This window comes from Xiphophorus maculatus, chromosome 1, assembly GCF_002775205.1.
Source record: "Xiphophorus maculatus strain JP 163 A chromosome 1, X_maculatus-5.0-male, whole genome shotgun sequence".
Taxonomy (NCBI): domain Eukaryota; kingdom Metazoa; phylum Chordata; class Actinopteri; order Cyprinodontiformes; family Poeciliidae; genus Xiphophorus; species Xiphophorus maculatus.
In genome coordinates this window covers 9,951,641-9,974,127 of record NC_036443.1, presented here as the reverse complement: position 1 = coordinate 9,974,127, position 22,487 = coordinate 9,951,641, and the positions used below count along the sequence as shown (strand labels likewise).

At 38.3% G+C, this 22,487-nt stretch overlaps 2 protein-coding genes across 4 annotated transcripts in view; both read left to right on the top strand.

Annotated features, from left to right (window-relative positions):
• gnas (GNAS complex locus) overlaps positions 1-8,457 on the top strand; it is a 32,033-nt gene extending 23,576 nt beyond the window's left edge. For both annotated transcript variants that reach the window (XM_023331401.1, XM_005800111.3), the window contains 7 exons: positions 3,100-3,154; positions 3,481-3,554; positions 3,709-3,767; positions 3,872-3,992; positions 4,560-4,690; positions 5,488-5,555; positions 6,508-8,457. In XM_023331401.1, coding sequence (XP_023187169.1) covers positions 3,100-3,154; positions 3,481-3,554; positions 3,709-3,767; positions 3,872-3,992; positions 4,560-4,690; positions 5,488-5,555; positions 6,508-6,654 — 655 coding nt within the window. In that variant the 3' untranslated portion in view covers positions 6,655-8,457. The remainder of the gene's footprint in view (positions 1-3,099; positions 3,155-3,480; positions 3,555-3,708; positions 3,768-3,871; positions 3,993-4,559; positions 4,691-5,487; positions 5,556-6,507) is intronic.
• A 3,559-nt stretch (positions 8,458-12,016) lies between these two features.
• Positions 12,017-20,939, top strand: LOC102220519 (vesicle-associated membrane protein-associated protein B). Of its 2 annotated transcripts, none has more exons than XM_005800114.2 (6): positions 12,017-12,278; positions 13,787-13,939; positions 14,979-15,082; positions 15,289-15,369; positions 15,776-15,907; positions 16,723-20,939. In XM_005800114.2, exons 1-6 carry the CDS (start codon positions 12,221-12,223, stop codon positions 16,888-16,890), a joined length of 696 nt encoding a protein of 231 aa, XP_005800171.1. In that variant the 5' UTR covers positions 12,017-12,220; the 3' UTR covers positions 16,891-20,939. The 2 variants fall into 2 exon arrangements, with proteins under 2 accessions (XP_005800171.1, XP_005800170.1); XM_005800113.2 differs by having other exon boundaries at positions 12,018-12,278; positions 15,728-15,907.
• The last annotated feature ends 1,548 nt before the right edge of the window (positions 20,940-22,487 follow it).

Here is a 22,487-nt window from a genome sequence, read left to right as displayed (position 1 = left end):
GAGTATTCATTATGCAATCAATTTATACATAATCACAGTACAATACATTGGCGTTTTTGAATTCTGCACCCAAATATTAACAAAAATATGAAAAAACTGAAGCTACTACTAAAACTAATAAAAACTAAGCTAAAACCAAACAGTAACTAACTAATCAAAACTAGCAAACTCGCTCTTAAAAACTACTGAAAACTAATTTATTCAGATGAAAAGTCACAAAGAAATAAAACTAAACTATATTGAAAAACCCCAGAAATCGACACAGCTTCACTCTGACGACACACACAGTGTTGTGTGTGTCTTTCCATGCTGACCACAAACCTTAACATATTTCATTGAGACTTAATGTCATTACAACACAAAGCAGTGCATCATTGTGAAGTGGAAGGAACATAACACATGGTTTCCAAAAATAAAGAAAAATACAAATCTGAAAAGTGCTACAGGCATTTGCATTCGGCCTCCTTTACGCTGATACTCTTAATAAAATCCTGGCCCACCACTCTCCTTCAGAAGTCACCTGGTAAGTGGTGTTTAGTTTAATCCCAGTGTAAATCCAGCTGTTTTGTGATGGTCTGAGGTTTATTAGAGAACAAACGGCATCATGAAGACCGAGGAATACCGCAGACTGGTCAGGGAGGAAGTTGTGGAGAGGTTTAAAGCTAAATTAGATTATAAAACATTATTTGAAGTCTTCCACAAATTACTGGGGTCAATCCTTTGGCAGGAAAATGACTCAAAGCACTCACATGACTACTTTGGATCAAAGCTTGTTTGTGGTATAGTCCAAGTCCAAACCTAATTCCATTTGAAAGTCTGTGGCAAGACTTTGTAAATGTTTGCAGATACTTTTCAGGCCATTTGACTGAGCTTGAGTTATTTCACAAAGTTAGTATAGAAAGAGCCCAAAAGATCCAGTTGGCTGAATACAGAAGAACACAATATTTAGATTTTTTTTTAAGGCAAAATGAGGCACCGACCCCCATTAAAATGTATTTTGACGTTCCCATAGACATCAAAATTCTGCAGTAATTTTGTCTGAAAATCCCATTTAAACACATCGAAGTGACAAAAGACGAGGGCGATGTTTCAGGTCGGCACCTCTGTTCATTACATTTCACACTCTGTTTTAAAATATGAGAGTCCGGCATTGAGTTGGTCCTGAAATATCGCTGACCTCATTCAGAAATCACAAATATTTACTTCATATCAGAAGCCACACTGGTGAATTTCCATTTTTGCCAATGTTTTGTCTCTCACACCGTGGAGCATCGCAAAGCGAGGGGGAAACTTGAGCTCCAATGTAAAAATGTATCGGCTGCTGACATTTCCTCTCAGCTGTTTTTCCAAAGCCTCTTCCAGAAATGGGAGCGTGGCGGTGAAACTGCAGCAGTTTTTAGTGGCGGTGAAACTGCAGCAGTTTTTAGTGGCGGTGAAACTGCAGCAGTTTTTAGTGTTTGGGAGCAAGCACGGCTGAGACCGAGTCATCTACAGATAAGAGGATGTCTAGAGAAGGAGGAGGCGGGGAGGATACCTTACTGCTCCGCTCAAGACTACCAGCTTTCCACCTTTTCTGCCTTGCAGCATGAAGTCATTCATCTTCAGTCTAACATGTATTGGATTTATATGCTGTCCTCTGTTTAAAAAAAAAAAAAAGACTTGAAGAGCAAGACAATATTCCTTCTCTCTTATCTCCCCTCACATGTTTGAGATAGTCCAGTCCGGCGTTTTGTTCCCTCCCCCTTCTTGCTCACACGTCCAGCACAAAAACACAAACTGATCCTGATCCCTGCTCTTATTTTCTTTTTGCTCCTCCTCCATCTTCCGTCTCTTCATTCGTCTGTCTGTCTTTTCTCTGGAGCAGCTCCAGCTGAACAAGATTGGGAGCTGGTAGACTATTAATAGCTCCTGTAGTTGCGTCTCCATGGTTATGGCGCTGCAGGCCCGGGTGGCAGGGAGCTATTTTTGAAATGTGCTCCGTAATGTCAATCAGACGCCACTACGCTTCCATCCTGCCTTTTTTTTTTCTTGCTGATCCACATTTGGAAAATAAAAGAATCTCACTTTTTTTTCTTTATTTTTTGTTACTTTTAAAATTAGCATGAAGTTGTTGGGTTTTTTTGTTGATTATGTATTTTTTTCCTAATTCCACCAAATTTCTGTGAAATAAGAACTACTGCCAGTTGTGTTTGCAGTGCTGTGCAAAACCACTCAAACCCCTTGAACTTCTCCACATCGTCAAATTACAACCACAAGCTGCTTTGCTTTTTATACGGACGATAAGTGATGGACCAATATAAAGCTGAGCTGCAATGCTTACCTTCACAAAAGATATCAAATAGATCCCGTAGAAATATGGAATAGTCTAATTTCGGATTTGTCTTTGTTAAGTTAGACCTCGCATTACAGATTTGAGGTCTAACTCATTACTACCTTTACGGTAGTAATGTCTACCTTGAAGGTTAGTTTGCTAATTTTTGCATAAGAAAAAACACATCAAAATAAAAAAAATGTGTCATCTTATATTTCCAATTTGGTAGAATTACAGCATTCAAAAAGTACTTTCACTTGGTGAAGTGGGAGAAATAAGCTAACATATGAATTAAATTGGTTTACAGTGTATTATTTAGAATCAAAATCGGTGATGGTAAATATGCAAAGGGGAGCTCTAGTTTTAGTATAAAAGGAACATTAAAGAGTTTAAGAAAAAAATGCAATAATGAAATGGATATCCAAAATGGCTGACTTAATCTAAGGAAAACATTACACCGACTTGCATTAATGCAATTTAAAAAAAGATTTGAAAAACGCAAACAAAAATCTCAAGGCACCTAGGAGAGTTTAGCTTGTATATGTAGTGGAGACATATGCAAATATAAGGTGTATTTAAGTCAATTAAGTTGGGACCTCCAAATTTATCTACAACTAAATAAGGCAGATGTCAAATTTCCAACTCTAAGCCTTTGAGGGAACACTGTTGGGATACAGCCCTTATTTTCAGTTCAACTGGAACAGTTTCTAACCTCATCATTACACATGTATTTTTGTGCCATAAATAAATATCATTTTCCTTACCCTGCTGTCCGTGTTTCCTTCCAGCTTTCTAGACAAGATCGAGATTGTGAAACAGAATGACTACACTCCAACAGATCAGGTGGGTTATTAACGCTTTTCTAAATGCTGTTCCATATTTCAACAACAAAAATGTAGTGTTGCTGCCAAGCAACTGAAATCTGTGTCAGTGAGCTTATACATATAGCTCCATTTAAAAATATATATTTTCAAGTTGAGGATCACCAATTTATTTGCAGAAATGTATAATCGCACCAGTCCAGTTATATAGGCAGTTGCACTCAATTAAATTGTCATATTCGACAACATTGTATCATCCGTAGAGGGAGAACATGAAGCCATTGGCAGCAATAGCTCCTCTTGCAGCAAAGCCTTTTTAATATTTTGTGTTTTGTTTTTCTCCCCCAGGATTTGCTTCGATGCAGAGTTTTGACTTCTGGGATCTTCGAAACAAGATTTCAAGTAGACAAAGTCAATTTCCAGTAAGTAAAAGTAACAAGAAGATCTAGATTTATCTTTCTAGACACTTTCTTGCTGCATCATGGTGAACATCAGGATAAAAACACCACTTTCTCCAGATGATGGCAGTGTTGCGCATGTTTTGAAGTCTCGATGCGTCTTGTTTGATCTCCACAGTATGTTCGATGTTGGAGGTCAGAGAGACGAGCGCAGGAAATGGATTCAGTGCTTTAATGGTAAGATATGTTAATTTCTCCTTCTTCTTGCCTTACTTTTTTATTTTATAGTGCATGTGTAAATCAACTTTTTTTTTTCTTTCTTTTTTTTTTTTGGTCCACAGATGTGACGGCCATCATCTTTGTAGTGGCCAGTAGCAGTTACAACATGGTGATCAGAGAGGACAATCAGACCAATCGACTACAAGAGGCCCTCAACCTCTTCAAGAACATCTGGAACAACAGGTGACGGCAACAGAAAGTTCACTTTATCTTTTGCAAAAGAGGAACCACAACTTTAGTGAAATATTTTAGCTACATATTTATAGGAGAGCCACGTTATGTCCATGTTTTAATTTGGAGGATTCAAAATGTTCAAACTCTTTTTTTTATTCCTTTTTACATTTCTTTCTCCAACATATCTGAGCATTTATTTAGTTGAATTGTATATGAAAAATGCCACAGTACAGGTGGGAAAAGATTGGCAAAGATTCATCTTTCTTACACTAAAGAGTCACTCAATGTATGATTTGAAATATTTGACTACGCAGCAGCGTTTTGGCCTTTTAATATCTTTCTCAAGATCAATATTCAGGGATCAGTCAGCTGATTATGAACTGGATTTGAACCTTGTGATTAATGCTGCAGACTTATTTGGAATAAAATTGAAGGTATGCAGGAAATGTTGGCACACAGTCACAATAAAATGACCTGGGAAAAGCTATACATTTTCATCTGGAATAGCTCTGAGTTTTAAAGCGGAGGTTGTGTAGGACTCCGGTCTTAACGCTCGGGTCTGTTTTGCTGTTGCAGGTGGCTGCGGACCATTTCTGTCATTTTGTTCCTAAATAAACAGGACCTGCTCGCGGAGAAAGTAATCGCAGGGAAATCTAAAATCGAGGAATACTTCCCTGAATTTGCTCGCTACACTACACCTGATGACGGTAAGGGGTCAGAAACAGACACAGACTTTGACTGCCTGCACAATGACACCTGAACAAATAAATATAAAGACCTATACAAATATAAAATATAAAACACTTTTGTCTGTCAATATATTTTACCCAAAACTCCTTAGCTGGCATTTTTTTTATATTAACCCAGTTCAAATTGATTAAAGGAATGCTTTGTTATTCCAGTTATGCAATAAAACGTTTATATTCTTATTTTACAAAAAAGGATGTGAATGATTGTATTTCTGATATTGTAAGGCTTAGGTGGTTTAATAGAGAATCTACAGAATGTGCCTATTTATTTATCCAATAATTGTCAGAATAACCAATAGATTAATCAATCGATTAGAGAAATAGTCTTTACTTGCAGCCTGAAAAAAAAATGCAAAAAAGCAAAGAGATATCATAACCTGAATATTTGGTAGTTTAAATTGAAATATTATGAATTTTCAATGTTGTGTAGTTAAAGTTGGTATAAATGCCAAAACCTTTGGTAAAATAGTTACGGCAGGATTAGGAATTTGACTCTGGAAAGTGTTTTGCATGACAGAAACGGTCGAGAGCTCAGGAGTGTCCCAGTCACTGACCAACTATGCAAATGTAGTTTTCAAGTTACCTTGTAATTTAAACTTCTGCTATAGCGAAACACTTGGAGATGCGTTCGTTGCACATAATGAACACATTATGTACAATGTGTCAAAAGATGTTCTTCCACACTGTCGTGCACACTCCTAATCCCCGCAAGGTGGAAACCTCAGATAATCTGTGATTTCTCTTTTGTCTGACAGCGACACCAGAACCTGGAGAAGATCCTCGTGTTACAAGAGCAAAGTACTTCATAAGAGATGAGTTCCTAGTAAGTCCTTGTGCTGAACTTGTGTTGCGCTTGAACTGATATTTTGAGTTCCTATGTGCCAACGATAAAAGTGATGAGAACTATGTATTGCTTCTTTTTTTAGCAAACTGTATGGTAGAGAAATCATATCTCCACAAACATAAGTTCTGCTCTTGAAAAACATTCCCCTTTGTAAAATGCTTCTTTAGGAGACTTCTCGCATAAAAAAAGAGGAATTTGTATCACTAAACAGCAAACCGTAGTTGCATTTAATCGTATGGTATTTATTTCTGCTCTCATTGAACAAACAGCGGAGGAAATAGTAAAAGTGACATTAACTACAGCACAGGCAGTTTTTTGGAATTTATTATGACGGTGATAAATCAAAATCTTTATACAGGAGACGAGCATGGTGTAGGCTGTGTAATAATAAAATCAGATCAGATGTGTAAATATGTATAACGTGGGACATATTTTCCTGAGTCTACTGGGGATATGATTTAATAAGAGTTGTCTTCTTCCTACTTCTTTGAACTGCATATGAAAGTTTTGAATTGTTGTGTTTGATTATTATTATGACATATTTTTTCTTTCTTCCTAATTATTTTATTTTTCTCTGACATTTTACTTGTTTGAAATAAGTAACGATTTGATTTATGATGAGAAATTTATTACGGTAAACAATAAACGACACAAAACGATAAACGCCCACCGTTAAGCTGAACAATATTTCTATTTTTTTTATGAATATCCAGACATATGAAGTCGCTTGCTGATGCGTATAGCGAAGGACAGCACTCTTAATTTATTCCACTCCAGAGTTTTCTGATTTCTGTAATCGGCTCATCCTTTTCTTTTTCTTTTTTTTTGGATACATCAGCTTTATTTTGAATTTCGAAAATGTGAAACGAGCCCCGCGCGCGTACAAGTAGAGGTCAGTGATTTTGTATTGTTTTTCTCGCACCGCCTGCAGAGGATCAGCACAGCGAGCGCGGACGGGAGGCACTACTGCTACCCCCACTTCACCTGCGCCGTCGACACGGAAAACATCCGCAGGGTCTTCAACGACTGTCGAGACATCATCCAGCGGATGCACCTGCGGCAGTACGAGCTGTTGTGATGGGAACGCCAAAAAACATCGTCTCCATTTAAAAACAGGAAAGAAAGAAAGAAAAAAAAAAAAGACACTGAACACTGGGTCTCTGAACTCCCCTCTTCCACCGATGTGTGTTAGTGCCTGCTGCAAAAAAATGAGGCCAAAGTACACACACGCACACACACACACACACCCACCCGTGCAGTAAACACACCATAAACCCAGAGCTTACCCCTGATGCAACGTCCCCATGGGATGTGGGATTTGATGAAGGGGTTTCAAGGGATGAAAATATAAGTAAAATAAAGACTCAAACCTCCAGCTTCAGCCATATCCTGAGCTCCTCACCTTTTTTTGTTGTTTGTTTTGTTTTTTTGTTGTTTTTTTTTAAAAGTCAAGTATTGTCCCCCGTCACCCTCCTGAGAGCGGCCTAGTCTGGACAGCTTAGAGATTTTGTTACATCTGCGTCGACAAAAACCAAGAGAGCTAAAAAAGAAAAAGAAAAAAAATGACTGGGAAGAGAACTGTTGAAATACTGCAAATAGAGAATAAATGTGTCACCAGTAGATCAGCAGAACACTGTATCTAATGAGATAAATAAAAAAAAAAAAGAAAACTAAATGGAATTTTAAAAAAACAAACAAACAAAAAAAAACTTTAAGAAAACACACACACAAGCACTGTGCTCAGGACTTAACTTGAACCGTGTAACACCAAACCTTCCCGTCGCTCACAGACATCTTGGGATCCGGCTCATCGGTCCTGCTTTCTGGACAGCAAGCCCTCAGGAAGGCGGATCCTCCGTTCTGTCCTCAGGCCGCTGGGCTCTGTCGAGGTGCCAACTCCTTCATCCCGAGTGAGATTTTGAGTTTTAAACGATCGACTAGAACAGACGCTCAGGAAGGAGACGGGCGGCTGGGGAAGGAGCTGTTGATGAGACGACGCCGGGCTCGGGGCTCGCTGACTCTTTCGGAGCCGTTTCACCAGTCGACTCTGCCTCGTCGGCAGCGGAGCCAAACTAAGGAGAACATGTTGAATTTAAAAGAGAGAGAGAAAAGAGAAATAAAAAAATATTGCCAACTTTTGTGGAATCAAAGAGGATGAGGCTGCATCCTCCAAACAGTACAGTACCGTATAAATTAACAAGAACTCTCATCCTGTTTTACTGTCTCCACAGCTGTTTTTGTCTGTGTAGACTTAGTGCCATTGTGCCCTGTGTGCTCATTCTTTATCTGTTTTGCCTACTCTCTTTTCTTTTTTTTTTGTTTGTTTCTCACCCCCTCTTTTGTTCCTCACCTCTTCCCATTTGCACCTTCCTCAAAGTGTTTTTTGTTTTAAGTGAAAACTGAAATGTTACAACAACCCAGAACTTTGGAAAAAGAAGACAGCAAACCCCCCCTGCCCTCCCTTTCACCCTGTTTTTTTTTTTTGTTTTGTTTTGTTTTTTTGTATTCATGTGGTTCAACGCCCCGCCCGCCCGCCCGGCGCCTCCCTGCCATTCCTCTCCCATCATTCCTCCCGCTCACCTCCTGCTTCTTTGTACGTACGTCTTTACTTTACTGCTGAACTATTATTCTTGTACAGACTGTAAAATGTATTATTTTGTACAACTTTATTGAAGAAAAAAGAAAAAAACAAGAATTAACTTTTAGAAGATCCCTGTGCCTTGATCACGACTGTACGTGTGTAATGAGCTAAAGTGGGTGTCATACTGCGCTGTATAGCTTGGCCAATCCTCCTCCTGACTCCTCACCATCCTCGCTTTTCTCTCCCCCTCGTCTTTCTTTAAAACCGCCCCTTTCCGTATCTTCCCCATCTTGCTCTTTCTGTCCTCGCTTTTCCTCCTCAGAGACGACGAAAAAACCATGTGTAGCTTTTGTAGTTTTTTTTTGTTTTGTTTTGTTCTTTTCTCCCCCCCCTTCCCCTCTTTCTCTCCTTCCCACCTCCTCCCCCAGTTCCCCCGTTATGATTTAAATGTCTATTTTTGGATCCATATACCCCAAAAAGATAAATATATGAAATGTATATGGGTTTAAAAAAAAATAAAAGTATTTTATTAGAATCAAATGAACCTTGACAAATTGTACACTTGATAGTGTGCGTATTGCTATAACTTAAATCCTTTCAACTGAAGTTGTGTTCGGGTTTCTTTTGTTTGTCTTCTATTGCAGAGAATGAATTTTTTTTTCTTTTCTTTTTTTTTTTCCAAAGAATGCACTGGAGGTGACTGATACCCGATTCACAATACTTAAATGATAAAAAAAAAAGAGAAAAAAAAATATGACAAAAATAAATCGGTTTAGTTTGTTTTTGCAAAGCAGATGCAGCCTGTACGTTATTGGTTAATCTGTGTCCTCGTCTTTGTTGAATGTACACGTTAAACCTGATTTCACTTTAAGGACAAAGAGCTCTAATAAATAAAATTCTAAGAAATATTGTCCTGCAGCTGTAGACGGCTTCAGGCCGGTCATTTAACCTAAGAAGCACACGCCGCTATTTTCTGCTCTCACCACCTGGATTTGTCGTTTTTGCCGTTATCGCTTCATTTTGCTCAGTGGGGAGGGGTGCTGTAAATCCGTGCCCGGGGAAGTGAAGTTTCCCGTTCGTTTAGCCGACGTTTCCTCTTCAGATACAGAATCTGTTTATTTCAGCCAGCATCGATGCAAAGTGCAACTCTGACGGGAGAGCCTCCAGTTGTGGAGCACAGCGCTATCCCCAATAATGGCGCTCGAAGGTTTCACTGGTGGAGTCCGCAAAGAAAAATTCAAGTATTTCAGCAGATTTTCTTGAACCACAGCAGCATAAACCTGTGTAACATATTTCACAACTTTCATATTTTTGAATTTGTTCTATGGGAGAGTGGTGGATAATATTTAGGTGCATCTCAAGAAATTAAAAAAAATCAAAGTACATTTATTCTGATAATTCAATTCAGAAAGTGGAACTATTATAGATTAATTACACAGAGATATATTTCTATGTTTTATTTCACTTTCTTTTGATTTGTAGTTTCTGAGAATACTTTTGTTTTATGAAAGAATAGACAACTTTCACAAATCGGGTAAGCAGCAAAAATGTATTGCTCAAGAATCAGAGTGTTGTAACTAAGTTTAATCGTGGAAAGGTAAGTGGAAGGAAAAAGTGTGGAAGAATAAACGTCAGCTGCTGGAGTCTGTAAGACTCTACTGAATCAGAGACAAAGTCGGAAGCTTCCGCTTGGACTGAAAACAATGGCAGGATTGTTATTCAGTGATTCAAAGTTCTTTTTTACAGCTGAAAATAAACTTTGTATTTCATCAAGGCCCCAGAATCTGGATGGAGAAGAAGAGAGACCAAGTTGCTTGATATGCATTGTGAAGTTTCCAGAGGTTGATGATTTTATCAAGGTAAAGGTAAAGCGGTCTACCAGGTAGTTTTATAGTGTTTATGCTTCCCTCTCTCTTTTTTTTTTTTGTTAAAAACTGCCTTGAAGGCTTTCATTGGTTATAAGTATAAAATGGGATATGTATACACTATATAACTATCATTCTGAGAGTAGATAGTCTGACTTCAACTTGTTGAATTTACTGAAATGAGATCTAATCTGGGAGAAATCTCTTTTTTTGAGACACTAAAACAATGAAAAAAGTCAGTTCCTTAAATTTGATCATTTCCAATTAGCTCCAATTTCTCCCAACACATTTGAGTCAAATAGGCAGAGTTCCCTCCAGTTATATACAGTCGAGTCAAATAAGATTCATGTTGCGAATTATTCGAATTAGTGTTTCAGATTAGTGCTTACATCTTTTCCTTTTTTTATGCTCAACATCCCTAGTGCATTTAATACTTTTCAAGTTTTGAAAATATAGCTACACAAAGGGAATCCCAGATTCCTTTGGGATCTGGGAGTCTGGGTATGTGATTTAGAAGTTTGCAATTTACATTTTTATGGCTGGTCTTGTGACCCTTAACTTGATGAGGATTTTACACAGAGAAATCTGTACAATGTCTCAGTGAAGCAGGTGATGTGATGTTTAAACTTGGAAATCCGAGGATTTTAACTCAAGTGACCTTCTTGGCTCCCCTCACTGTCCTCTGCAAGGCCCTCATGTCTGCCATATTGCAGCTGATAAACTGCGCTGAGATGCAGTTCATCAACACACTGGACTCAACAACTCTCCCCTGGAGCCCTCAGTGAAATGTAAGTTTTTGTGGAGTTAATCTCAGACATTTGCACCGTGATTTCTACGTTTCTATCACGTCAAGTGTCAGCATTGGCACCTGAGACCAAAATTATTCGCACTTCATGGCAGAATTAGGTTTACAAAAATCTTGAACCACAAGAAAAACGACTATGCAGCTCCTAGTAGCAGCCCAATAATACTGACTCACAAGATGTTGTGAAAATGAACAGACCTTCTGAAAACAAGCAACATAATACAGCAAAAGAAAGTTATGGGGTTGAACTTTGGACTGTTCTTAAGCCAGCCGGTGTGTTCAACCCCGTTACAGTCTGGTCAACTTTTACACTGGGTTCATCCCCGTAACGTGAAACGTTATGTTTGTTTTTTATATATATAGTAACAGCAAATATTAGACTAATAATTGTTGGACTGTATGCAAAGTTTAAAGAATGAGTCAAAAATATAAAAAAGCCTGATTTAATATTTATTTTAAAGTGTATTTTTGTGATTTATGAAAGGCGCTTTTACATCAAGTTGCCATATTCTACTTATCAGTCTAATTACTATGATTTACAATTACTTATTTTAATCAAGGGACAGGTGATCTCAAAGGAATTGGAAGAATTAGTTTAATCATGTTATTGAGTTATACTGATAGAGGAATGAAATTGTCCCGTTACGGGGTTGAACTTAAAGCAACCTAAGTGACAAAGAAATTCGTATTAATGTTTGGGATTTTATGCATAAGTTGGGGAGACATATTTTCTTGGAGGTTCCAAGATTACTTCAATAGAATAGTTCAAAAACACATTTTTTTGTGGTACTATATGTTTTAGTAACCTGAGACCCCAAAATGTACCGAATTCAGAGAATCACCCAACTGCTCAACCTTGATGGATATTTAAAGACATATCAAGATTTTGTCACAAAATACGGCAATATAATTCCAATAAACAGGATTTAATACTGTAATTATGCAATCCCTGCTGGGGTAGTTATTTTTACTTAGAAGTACAGAAAATGAGGTCAAACAATATATCAAAACTATTGGAAATTCCACCAGTACTAAAACTTGCACAGTGGCGGCTGTCAATATATTACACTGTATTTTATTGTATTGTTCTGTAATATTTGTTTCAATAAAGATTTTAATTTTAAAAAAAACAGCTGACTTCCTGTTAGCGTAACGTCGTGCTACGTCACCACGCTAGGCTCCTCCTTCCTCTAGTCGCCGCCGCCGCTAGCATAGTTAGCTCCCCAGCAGCTGTCGGTGGCACTCAGTCAGCAAGCCTATCAGTCTGAGTGATTGTGCTTCCTTTAGAGGACCGCTGTGTTATCTCCAGGAGTCCGTTGTTTTTCTTTCCTAAAGGTTTTCTGTGGTATTATATTGTTGTCCTCGCCGTCACAATAGACAGAAGTCCTGGGACATGGCCAGACAAGAACAAGTCCTGGTGCTAGAGCCGCAACAGGAACTCAAATTCAGAGGTAACGCTAAGGCGGAGGGCAGGGCCGATGTTAGGCAGCTAGCTCTAGACGTTAGCCAGTATCTATGTCAGATTTTATTGTTTTGTTTTCTCATTGTGTCTTCACAAGATGGCTGAAATTTGTTCTTAGTTGGTGACGGATGAAACGGTTAACCTGTTGGCGTTTATTTGCTCTGACTAGCCGGGTAAATTGCTAGCTGTCATTGCAGCGTCAGGACAGGCCGTCCACACCATTACTACAATAATCTTATACGCTTCTTTTACTTTACCATTCATGTTCCGATGCTGTGAAACACTCACAAGTTGGCTAATGTGTAGCACAGTTGTTTAAACAGGCTTTGCTGTGAACACATGCGCACCAAGAAGCGGGTATTCTAGCATTTTCTACAAAGAGTTTGTCATTGCCTAGCCACATTACCATGCTTATTGCTCAATGACCTAAGCTTGAAAGCCCAGACTGAAAGCTTTATCGTTCACTCTTAATTTCTAAGTAACCCGATTTCCTTCCCTGATTTGCTGCATTTAATCGGGCTTGTTGTAAAATCAGACGTTGCGTGTGTTTTACTAATGATCATTGTTTTCCCAGATGGTTGTCGTTGTCTCCTGTTGCTCTGGAAATTGTTGGACTAGCTTCATTGGATCAGTATAATGGGGGGGTGCGCTCTCTGATTGATTGTTGCAGATCCTTGAATGCTAAGATGAGCCTAGAGAGGACGCACACACACACACACACACACACACAGTTAGTGATGCTTTGTATTAACAAAGCATCACTAACTTTCTGCAGTGCTTTCTGCACAGTCAGTGTTGTTAGCACCAGATGACCTGAAGTTTTAAACAAGAGTTATGAAGCAGAAGCAGACTTTAAAGGCCAAGAGAAAGCAGAAGGTGTTTGATTCGCTCCGTGTTTGTTTTCTGCTGCATTCAATTTGCAACTAGGGGTGGGGCATTAAACATAAATATTAAAGATGCTGCTGTTTTGGCTTTATCATTAAAGTGTGATTTTGTTTTTTTCCTACACATACTGATGTCTTTTTTTTGGTCAATAATAATAATAATAATACAACTTGAATAAAAAAATATCGTGCTGGAGTTTGTTTTTTTTTTATATTGGTTGTAGCTTAAAATAAACTGAGAACAAAGTTGTTTTACTAGATCTTTCTCATCTGTGTGTAAACTGCGTTTCCATGTCTTATTTATTGCGTCACATTACATTCTATTGAATGCATTTTATAGACTGAAAATGCTGGGGTTCTCTGTGTTGTTATATGGATGGAGAAAAATCTTAATTTCTCATATCTTACTTGCTGATTTCCTTTTCTAGCAAATTGATTGGTTTCTTTGAGAAAGAATAACTACAAGTTAATGGACATTCAAATACTATCTTCTTCATTGTTTACATTAAGTTTTTCACAATAGTTAAAATCCAACTTTTACATTTCAATGACATTTAACAAACATACCCTCAAGTCACCAAGGTTTGTTTTGTTTTTTCTATCCCCCCTGCAGGCCCATTTACAGATGTTGTCACCGCCACGCTGAAGCTCACTAACCCCACAGACAGAAATGTTTGTTTCAAAGTTAAGACAACTGCACCTCGCAGATACTGTGTGCGTCCAAACAGCGGCGTCATTGACTCTGGGACCTCCATAAATGTTTCTGGTTTGTAAACATATTTGGTTGAATTTTTCATTTACGTGGAAAAATTGTGCCAACGCCTCATACTAGTAACAAGTTTTAATGTTCTGAATGGAGCTTTAACCTGATTTGTAACGCGACATTTGCTATCTAAAGAAACATTTGAGTCTACTGAGAGTACACAATGTTGTATTTATTGATCATTTCATCCTGCAACAGTACTAAAATATCTATATGATTTCTACCTAATGTGCAAAGGTACAAGAAAAGGCACTAGCACAATACAACTTTTACGTTGAAGTCTTGAAATGATAAATCCTTTTTTGTCAGGAACTTTTTTTACATAAAATGGCAGAGCTCGTCAGGAAGTATAAAAGTCTTGATCCATATTTATTTTAATATTTTTTATGATCTTCTGAAATATGGTTTCACATTCAGCAACAGTTTGGAATGTGTTTCAAAGCTGTTGCTGTGTTTACTGTGATTGCTTTTTCTCTCAGCTTCATCTCATCACTTTAGAACTTATAGTGTTTGTGTGTGTTTTAAGCAGCTTAACTCAAACCTATGAATTATTCAGACATAAAGCCTCCTACACCTAATGGCTAAACCAGGGTTACAGTATCTATGTGTAAAATATAAGAAAGAAACCATTTTAAATGTATTTTGTAGACACCTTCTTGCTAGCCTCCTTTTATAAAGATGCACTTTCCTCCAGAGTCTTTAGCTCTATAAAAGGCTAGACCACTTTAACACAAACTAAGTATTTTATATCAACAAGATGATTACAAATGGCTAAAAAATAGAAAGTACAAGTTAGTTCTTTTTTAAAATTGTGTTTAGAGCTTTCATTTGTGTTTGTTTTTTTCTTTTAAGCCCATGTTTCCAGTGTCCTCAAGTTGTCCTCTTCCTGTTAGATTTAGGGTTTGTTATTATAAAAGTCTTAAAAGTCTGGCTACACTGTGGTGTAGATTTCAAAATCTTTCCTTACAAGGCATCTATATATTTCCAAGCTGTAGAATATGAGCAGTTTTGATTGTATTTCATCATCTCCTCTGCTCCACAGTCATGCTGCAGCCATTTGAGTACGACCCCAACGAGAAGAGTAAGCATAAATTCATGGTGCAGTCCATTCTGGCTCCCAGAGACATGACCGACATGGAAGGAGTTGTGAGTATTAAGCTGGAAGTTGATTCACGAACCTAAAGATGGATTTAAGCGTGTCTCTGTCTCTTTCGGTCTGTACATTCACCTGAAATAAAAATGTGCAGAAATGTAGTTCTGTTGATGTTATTTAGAGTTGAGGACAACAGTTTAGCTGCTATCAAAGAAGTCTGACTGAATGACAAGTGAATCCTCTTTGTTTGTGTTTGCAGTGGAAGGAGGCCAAACCTGAGGAGCTGATGGACTCAAAGTTAAGATGTGCGTTTGAGATGCCTATAGGAAATGACAAAACTGTAAGTAAGAGTTAGTTGTTGTTTTTTTCCACATTCAGATATTTTTGCTCGCCATTGCATACATTTCTTTCAAACACAGATAAGTGTCATTCACACTATACTGAGAGGAACTGATGTTTCTCTAATGAGTTCAACAATAAATGTCACACGTCAGTGAAATAGATTTTTGTCATGTTTTCAGTATTGTTCCAGTGTCCCGAGTCATTCATTACATGATGTTTGTATTCATACACGTCTTGTGCCTGGATCTCACTCCCCGCCGCGTCGGCATGTTTTCTTTTTTTCCTTATTCCACTTTCCCTTCTTCCTCCCTCACCGCCATTCCACCCGGCCGCCCCCACCCGTTCTCTCTCCGCAGCATGAGAGTGAAAGCATCAAACCTGTGTCTTCCTCTACCTCTGTTAAGAATGAGCACTCTGCGCTGCCCAAGTCATCCAGCGCCTCCCTGGATGACGGGGAGGTGAAGAAGATCATGGAGGAGTGCAGGCAGCTGCAGATGGAGGTGCAGAGGCTACGAGAAGAAAACAAACAGATCCGGGTGAGACGCGCTGAAACGGTGGCTTCAACAGTTTCAGGCCGATTCCATCCTCTCTCCCTTTAGGGAAAATATATTTCTCAGCCTCAGCAAGGCTAAAGTAAATATTTGGTCAAGTTTAATTGAGAGGAAAATGCATATTTATACAATAAATATCAATGAGAGTATAGGTGGAATGCTGGTATTTAATCCCTATTCGATTGTCTAAATGTTAAGTCCTTCATTATTGGTCTTCTCCCTTCAAGTCCTCCTTTCCTTCCTTGTTTCATTATTACATTTTTTTCATTCTTTTCTTCCTATTGTATTTTCTTCTGCCCCCCCCCCCTTCTTCAGTATTCTGTATTTTTTTTCTTTCTTTCTTTCTCTCTCTTCATTTCCATCTTGCCTGACTTTTTTTCAAATGTTCTTTGTCCTCTTTTCTTTCCTTATTTCCTTTTGTCCATTGTGCTTTCCCTCCTTTCTTCCCCTTGTGCTTTATTCTGTTTTTACTTATGCCCTTCCTTTCTTTCTTGGATCTTTCATGTTTTTCCTTTTTCCCACTCTACCCAGTTTCCTTTGTTCTTGGGTCTTTATTTTTCTTATCTCCCTAATATCCTCCTTTTTTTTCCTTCTTTCCATTTTCCTTACTTTCTACCAAATTGTCTGTCTTCTCTCCTTTTTTCTGTGCCTCCTTGCTTGTGTCTTTCCTACTTTTGTTCCTTTCTTCCTATTGTATGTTCTTCAGTCCTCCTTCCTTTCTTGTGGTGTTTGTTTTTTCCCCTCCAGTCTCTGGGTTTTGCAGCCTCCAGGTAAGCTTGTGTGTTTCTTCTTTGCTTCAGGAGGACGACGGTGTGCGGAAGAGAAAGATTTCACCAATTGCTGCTTCTCAATCCAACACCGTGGCTAGCACGGCCATGACGAAGGATGAAGGCTTGAGCACCCGCGTCCTCGCATTGTGCTTGCTCTTCTTTGTGATTGGAGCCATCATTGGCAAGCTGGTCCTTTAGAAACACAGACTGAGCACAGTGACGGACGGACGGACGCAGGAACGAAGGGACGGACAGCGTGTCTTAAAGGGCACGTACCAATGACGGCAACGGGGATCTCTTCTGGGTTTATGTTGATCTGTTTTCTTGTTTTTCTTAACATTTTAAGCTACTAGCCAGAGGTTTATCTTCCTTCAACAACAGCTGTGCAATGATGATAAAAATACAGCTGAGGAAAAACAAAAAAAAAGTATAACTTTCCACTGCTGGACTTCACAATTTATGGGGGTTTTTTTTGTTGTTTTTTTTTTAACGATGCGACTGACCTAACACCAGGCAATAAGGGTTGACGTTAGAGCCGCTGGCTTTAGTGAACGCTGTGGTGATCGGGCAACATTTAGCAGGTTTTAGGTGTAAATTCAGACTCATAGTAACGTTCTCCCTGAGGAATACAAACAAGATAAGAAAACTAAATTGAAGGTTAGACTGGGGCAGACGGAGTTCCCATGGTTTCCATGATGGACGCTCCTGTTGATGGCGATCCATCGATCGTCTTTAGAGGTTGGTGGCGGTTAATGCGGCTTAATTGGTACGGATCTATTTATATTGTTCACATTTTTCCAATCGATTGACTTCAGTGCATGTCAGCCATTTGTAAAAAGAATCAATGCCTCGACTAGTATCATGACATGCTGTGGCAGAGCATGCAGTATCTGAAAACACATGCCAACCCAACATAGTTTACAGACAAGTAAACTCGCATAAGCTCTTAACTGGCTGTAATTTAATTTACATTTTTTCCCCCCTTTCTTCCCTCTGCTGTTTATTGAAATTATGGTGTTAGGCTGCACTTTAACAATCATAATGGGATTTACTAGTAGAACCAGGCTGATTATAATCTGTCTTCCTGGTGATTCATCTCTACGGTACTCACCGTGATGTTTGCATCCGATTCAGTAGCTAACTTTCTCCCAGCTTTTGAAGAATCTAAATGAATTTGGCGGCTCCAGTTCTGGTGGTAAAATCCTTACTGGTTAAGCTCAGCCTGGGTTTGTTTTCCACACCTCCTTGCAACAGCTCTTTACTGCGACTTCAGCAGGAGAGGTGGACAATGAAGCAATTCTGTAAATCGGTGCTTGCACTTGAATTCTGTCTTTTAAGTTCTAATTTCCTAACAAAATGCATTATCCTTACCACATATTTGTTTGTGTTGTGTTTTTAAGGTATTTGGCTCAAAAGTATTTTTAATCCTCGATCGCTCCAGTCATCCCTTTGTGTGTGTGTGTGGACATGTGTGTGTTTGTCTCCAAACATCTTGGAAGTTTTGCAGTAGAATGCAAGTAACTACATCTGGGCCTCATTTCAGAAAGCAGGATAAGTGGAAATCTTGATGAAGTTCTGGAGTAACTATGAGCATATTCTGGGTTTTTGATTTCAGAAAGCCAGATAGGTGTTGTCCCGAGTCAACTTGCCACCGCAGCTTACTTCTTGAAGCAACCCCGCTCAGTATTGGCATTAATTATTCTTATTAGTGCCAGCGGGATTCAGTCCGAAATGTTACTATAGCATCTAAACTGTTATATAGCAGAAGTCACCTCAGATAGATTTCTAATTTAAGAGGTGTGTGTCTTCACCTGTCAGGTGACACAGCAGTTCAGTCCCTGGCAGGGCCGCTTGATAAAACATAAGCTTTTTTTCTCTTTTGTGCTATTGGCATCAATAAAGGTTTAAGATGAATTTGATGTTTTATAAAGAAGCTTTTTAGACAAGAGCTCTCCCACTACCGGACTGTAGATCATTGTGACTTGAACACTTAGTTGCTCGCTATCTGAAAACCATGTGCAGCCCAGGTGGGTGGGGTTCTCACAACACAAAGAACAGAATTGCAGAATGTAGCAAAAAGTCTACAGTCTACAAGCAAAAATGTAGACTGTAGAAACACTTTAAGCATATTCTATTCATGTAGTTTTAGGTGTTCAAAGTACAGTAGATATTGATATTTTGTTAAGAAAAATAAAATTATCCTCCTCTTGTGACTTAAATAACATCAAGAATATTTTCTGCTGAACCTCGCACATTGACTCTCTGCCCACTAACTAATGCAATTTTGCAACAGCATTGCCATTTAAAAAAAAAAAAAAAAAAGTTTTTATATTCTTTCTATACCGTCAGTAAAACTTTTAATTCTGTTGGTGAGAAATACAGACTTTCATTATTGTTTTTCTCTCCCGTTGCCATGGGGAATTGCATTCTTTGCCTTCCATTGATGAGGTCTTCGTCGTTTGGCCGCGCTCGACGCTTAACTCAGGGGTAACTTGACTCAGAATTGAGTTGCCTAGTTGATATCTCCTGCTCCGAAACCGAAAACCCAGAGTATCACCGATCTGGGTAGGTTTATTCAGAGTACCTACCTTCTGCTCAGGGCTCTTTAACCCTGCTTTCTGAAACGGGGCCCTCGAGGGTAAATTTGTTAAAAACTAGATGAAAATCACAAAGGGATGTACTCCAACCAGGTAACTTCTGCCTGTTGTGATGTCACCAGCAGAGGAAGAATGTTGTCGTACATGATCTCCAAATGATTAGAAAGAACGACGTTATTAGTGACAAACTATAAAGTTTGTATCTAAGGGAGTTAAATGTAGAAGGTCAACAAAGGAAGGCAGGCCCGGTTAAACCACAAGGCTCAGCGTTTTTTGTCCCAGGCTTTATTGTTTTCTTTTTGGTTTATTATTTTTTTTGTTCCCTGCATTTGATCTTTTCTCTCCGTCCATCTCTGCTTCCTAAAGGATCTTCCCCATCTTGCAGCGGTGTGTGGAAGTGGCTTCATGCTGGCTGAATGTTTAAAGTCTTTCATTGATTCTGAAAGTTTCTCACTTTCGTGTCTTTACCTCCGTTATCACGTGTCTTCCACTCGTTGTTAATGATCTGGCAGGACAGAAGAACAAAATTAATCATTGAAAGACTTTTTGTTCTTTTTCCTGAATGCAAACTTTGTATCTTGTATTCTAAAGAGTGAAGTGAAAAAAAATGATATATATAAATATATAAGTATATGTATACTGTATGTATGAGCCAGTAGAAGCTGTGTGTGTGTGTGGATGTTTTAATGTGATGGGGCTGCAAAGAGTTTCCTGTTTGTAACAGAAAATGGGGAATGTTCACTGAAAAAAAACAAAAAAAAGATTACAATTATTAATCATGTTACTCTCTGTCCAGACCAAGAAATCTGCTCAATCGAATTAAATCTTTGGGCCACTAATAAAGTTATTACTTAATAAAGGATTGTGATGAATAACTTAAGATGCACGGTGATCTATTTAAAAAAAAAAAAAAAAAAAAGCAAAGCTATAAATTACTTTGATGTCTAGAATCAGTTCTGAAACGGTTTCAATCCACAGCAGGTCCTGCAGACTCGGCCGATTCACTTCTAGGAAATCCAGAGTTAAGAAAATCAGTTTCGTCCACCTTTGCTTTGTTTTTTGTGTTGTTATAGAAGTTATTTTATGATCTTCAAATATACTGCAGCCTGCATGAAATGGCTGAATCACGATTGCTGTTTTATAGTTATTTATTAAGTTTGGAAATTCAAGCACGGCCTGTGTTTTCAAAAGGGACCAGTTTAGTCTTGGGGTTTTATCGGTTGAACTGTTTTGTTTTCTTCATCTCCTTGTTTCTGTTTCCCATCCGGCTCCGGTTGGTGGTAACCGCTGCTTCATGTCGACCATCATGCACCCACCTTTATAAATCAGTTCTGTTTCAGGAAGAATAAAGAGAAATGTGTCTTTCTTTTAATTTTTTATTTTTAAAAGATGTAGGTGCTGCGATATTTGGGGCGTGGCCGTCTGTGGGGACTGACCTGTTAATACGCACTACATTAAAGGAAATGATAATAAAAGGTATTTGCGCTTAAGACCACTCCTGCATTGGTGCAGTCACAGCAGTGTAATCACACAGTCATCTGATACTCTTTTGTATGTATATATAAATAATCAAACATGTAGTAAAGCAAGAAAAGAACTGAAGAGCAACCATGGATCATGTAGCATCATAATAAATTACAGTACATAAACTCCCCTCATCCCCAGCTGATTCTTTTTTGTGTGAGTGTGTTTACCCTAATGGACTGTGGATTCCAGTCTGTGTGTGAAGTCATAAATTTAAACTTGGGTCATAAATGGGTCGTAAACTTTTAGTGCTTTAAAATGATTTGCCCACTTGTAGAAACTGTGATTGTTTTCTCTCAAACAGATGTTTCAGATCTTGAAACAACTGATAACCTGAGTAAATACAGATATTAAGTTATTAATTAATTAAGGGGAAAGGAGCTACTCATACCAACCCTGCTCTGTGTGTGACAGAAGTAATTACCTAATGAAAGAAATTCTAAGAAGTGCAGCTGCTGTCACGTTTTTGGCAGCACTGTGGAAGAACTCCCAAGTCCTTCATTGTGTTTTTAGTTCAGCCAATCAGACTTGCAAGTGTTTTTGGATCACTGTTCTGTTGCATAACTCAGGTTTGCTTGAACTGAAGCGCTAATGTTCTCATTCAGGATTTTCTGCATTCTGCTAGAGCAGAATTTGTGGTCCCATCCGACACAACAAATCATGCAGCCTCTGAAGCAGAAAGACAGCCCTAGATTGACACTCTACTCTACTGTGCTTGGCAGTATAATGTTCTTTTTTAATGAGATGCTATGTTAATTTTGTATAACAGAATGCACACCTTTCAAAGTGTTCCCCTTTTGCTTTTCATAGAGTACTTTCTCTAAGGTCTTGGAGATCATAACGGTAATATATATATATATATATATATATATATATATATATATATATATATATATATATATATATATATATATATATATATATATATATATGCTTTTTGTATATATTTATGCTTTTTGTTCTCTGGTCAGCAGTGGTTTGGGTTTGGGAAATCTCCCATGGAGGCCATTTTTCTGTCTAGTGATTCAGAAATACTGACCTTAACAAAGAAAAGTGAAGTTCTTCACATGCTTCGATCATTGATGCGACTAATGCTGGAAGAAAAGCTGTTAGAAGCTGAAATAAACCAACAACGGAAGCAGTGGTTTACCTTTTAGCAATGACAGAAATCCTAAACAAACAATCACAGTTATAATGACACAGTTTAGATGAAACCAGATTCATGCGTTGGAATGGTCCAGTCACAGTCTGAATATGAATTCACGTAGGAATAGATGTTCACATGCCTTCAAACCAATATAGATGTACAAAACTGTTTAACACCATGTATCTTTCTCTTAACAATTATGCTGTACTTTGCTTAAATCTGTCATATAGTATCCCAATTAAGCTTATATTTCTTAAATTTGTGTTGTCTTGCAGATGTATATTTATATAAAGATATTTTTTTCTTTTCATTTAAACTCTTTATGTTTTATTTATTTATTTTTTCACGGAAGCGTCACTGTGTCTTCTCCGCATGAAATGTTTAACGTGAATAAACGTTTCATTTCACTTTTCTACTGTGAATGCGTTTTCAAGGTACCGTGTGTACCTTTTTGTCTGTTTAGCAGTTGCGATAATTATCCAGCAGAGGGAGCAAGAGAGACCAGAGGCGACGCCCACTACTGTTGT

Coding starts and splice junctions, on each gene's coding strand:
- LOC102220519 (XM_005800113.2), top strand. CDS start 12,221: ATGGCCAGACAAGAACAAGTCCTGGTGCTAGAGCCGCAACAGGAACTC. Junction 12,279..13,786: donor ACAGGAACTCAAATTCAGAG/GTAACGCTAAGG, acceptor TCCCCCCTGCAG/GCCCATTTACAGATGTTGTC. Junction 15,370..15,727: donor CTATAGGAAATGACAAAACT/GTAAGTAAGAGT, acceptor CTCTCTCCGCAG/CATGAGAGTGAAAGCATCAA.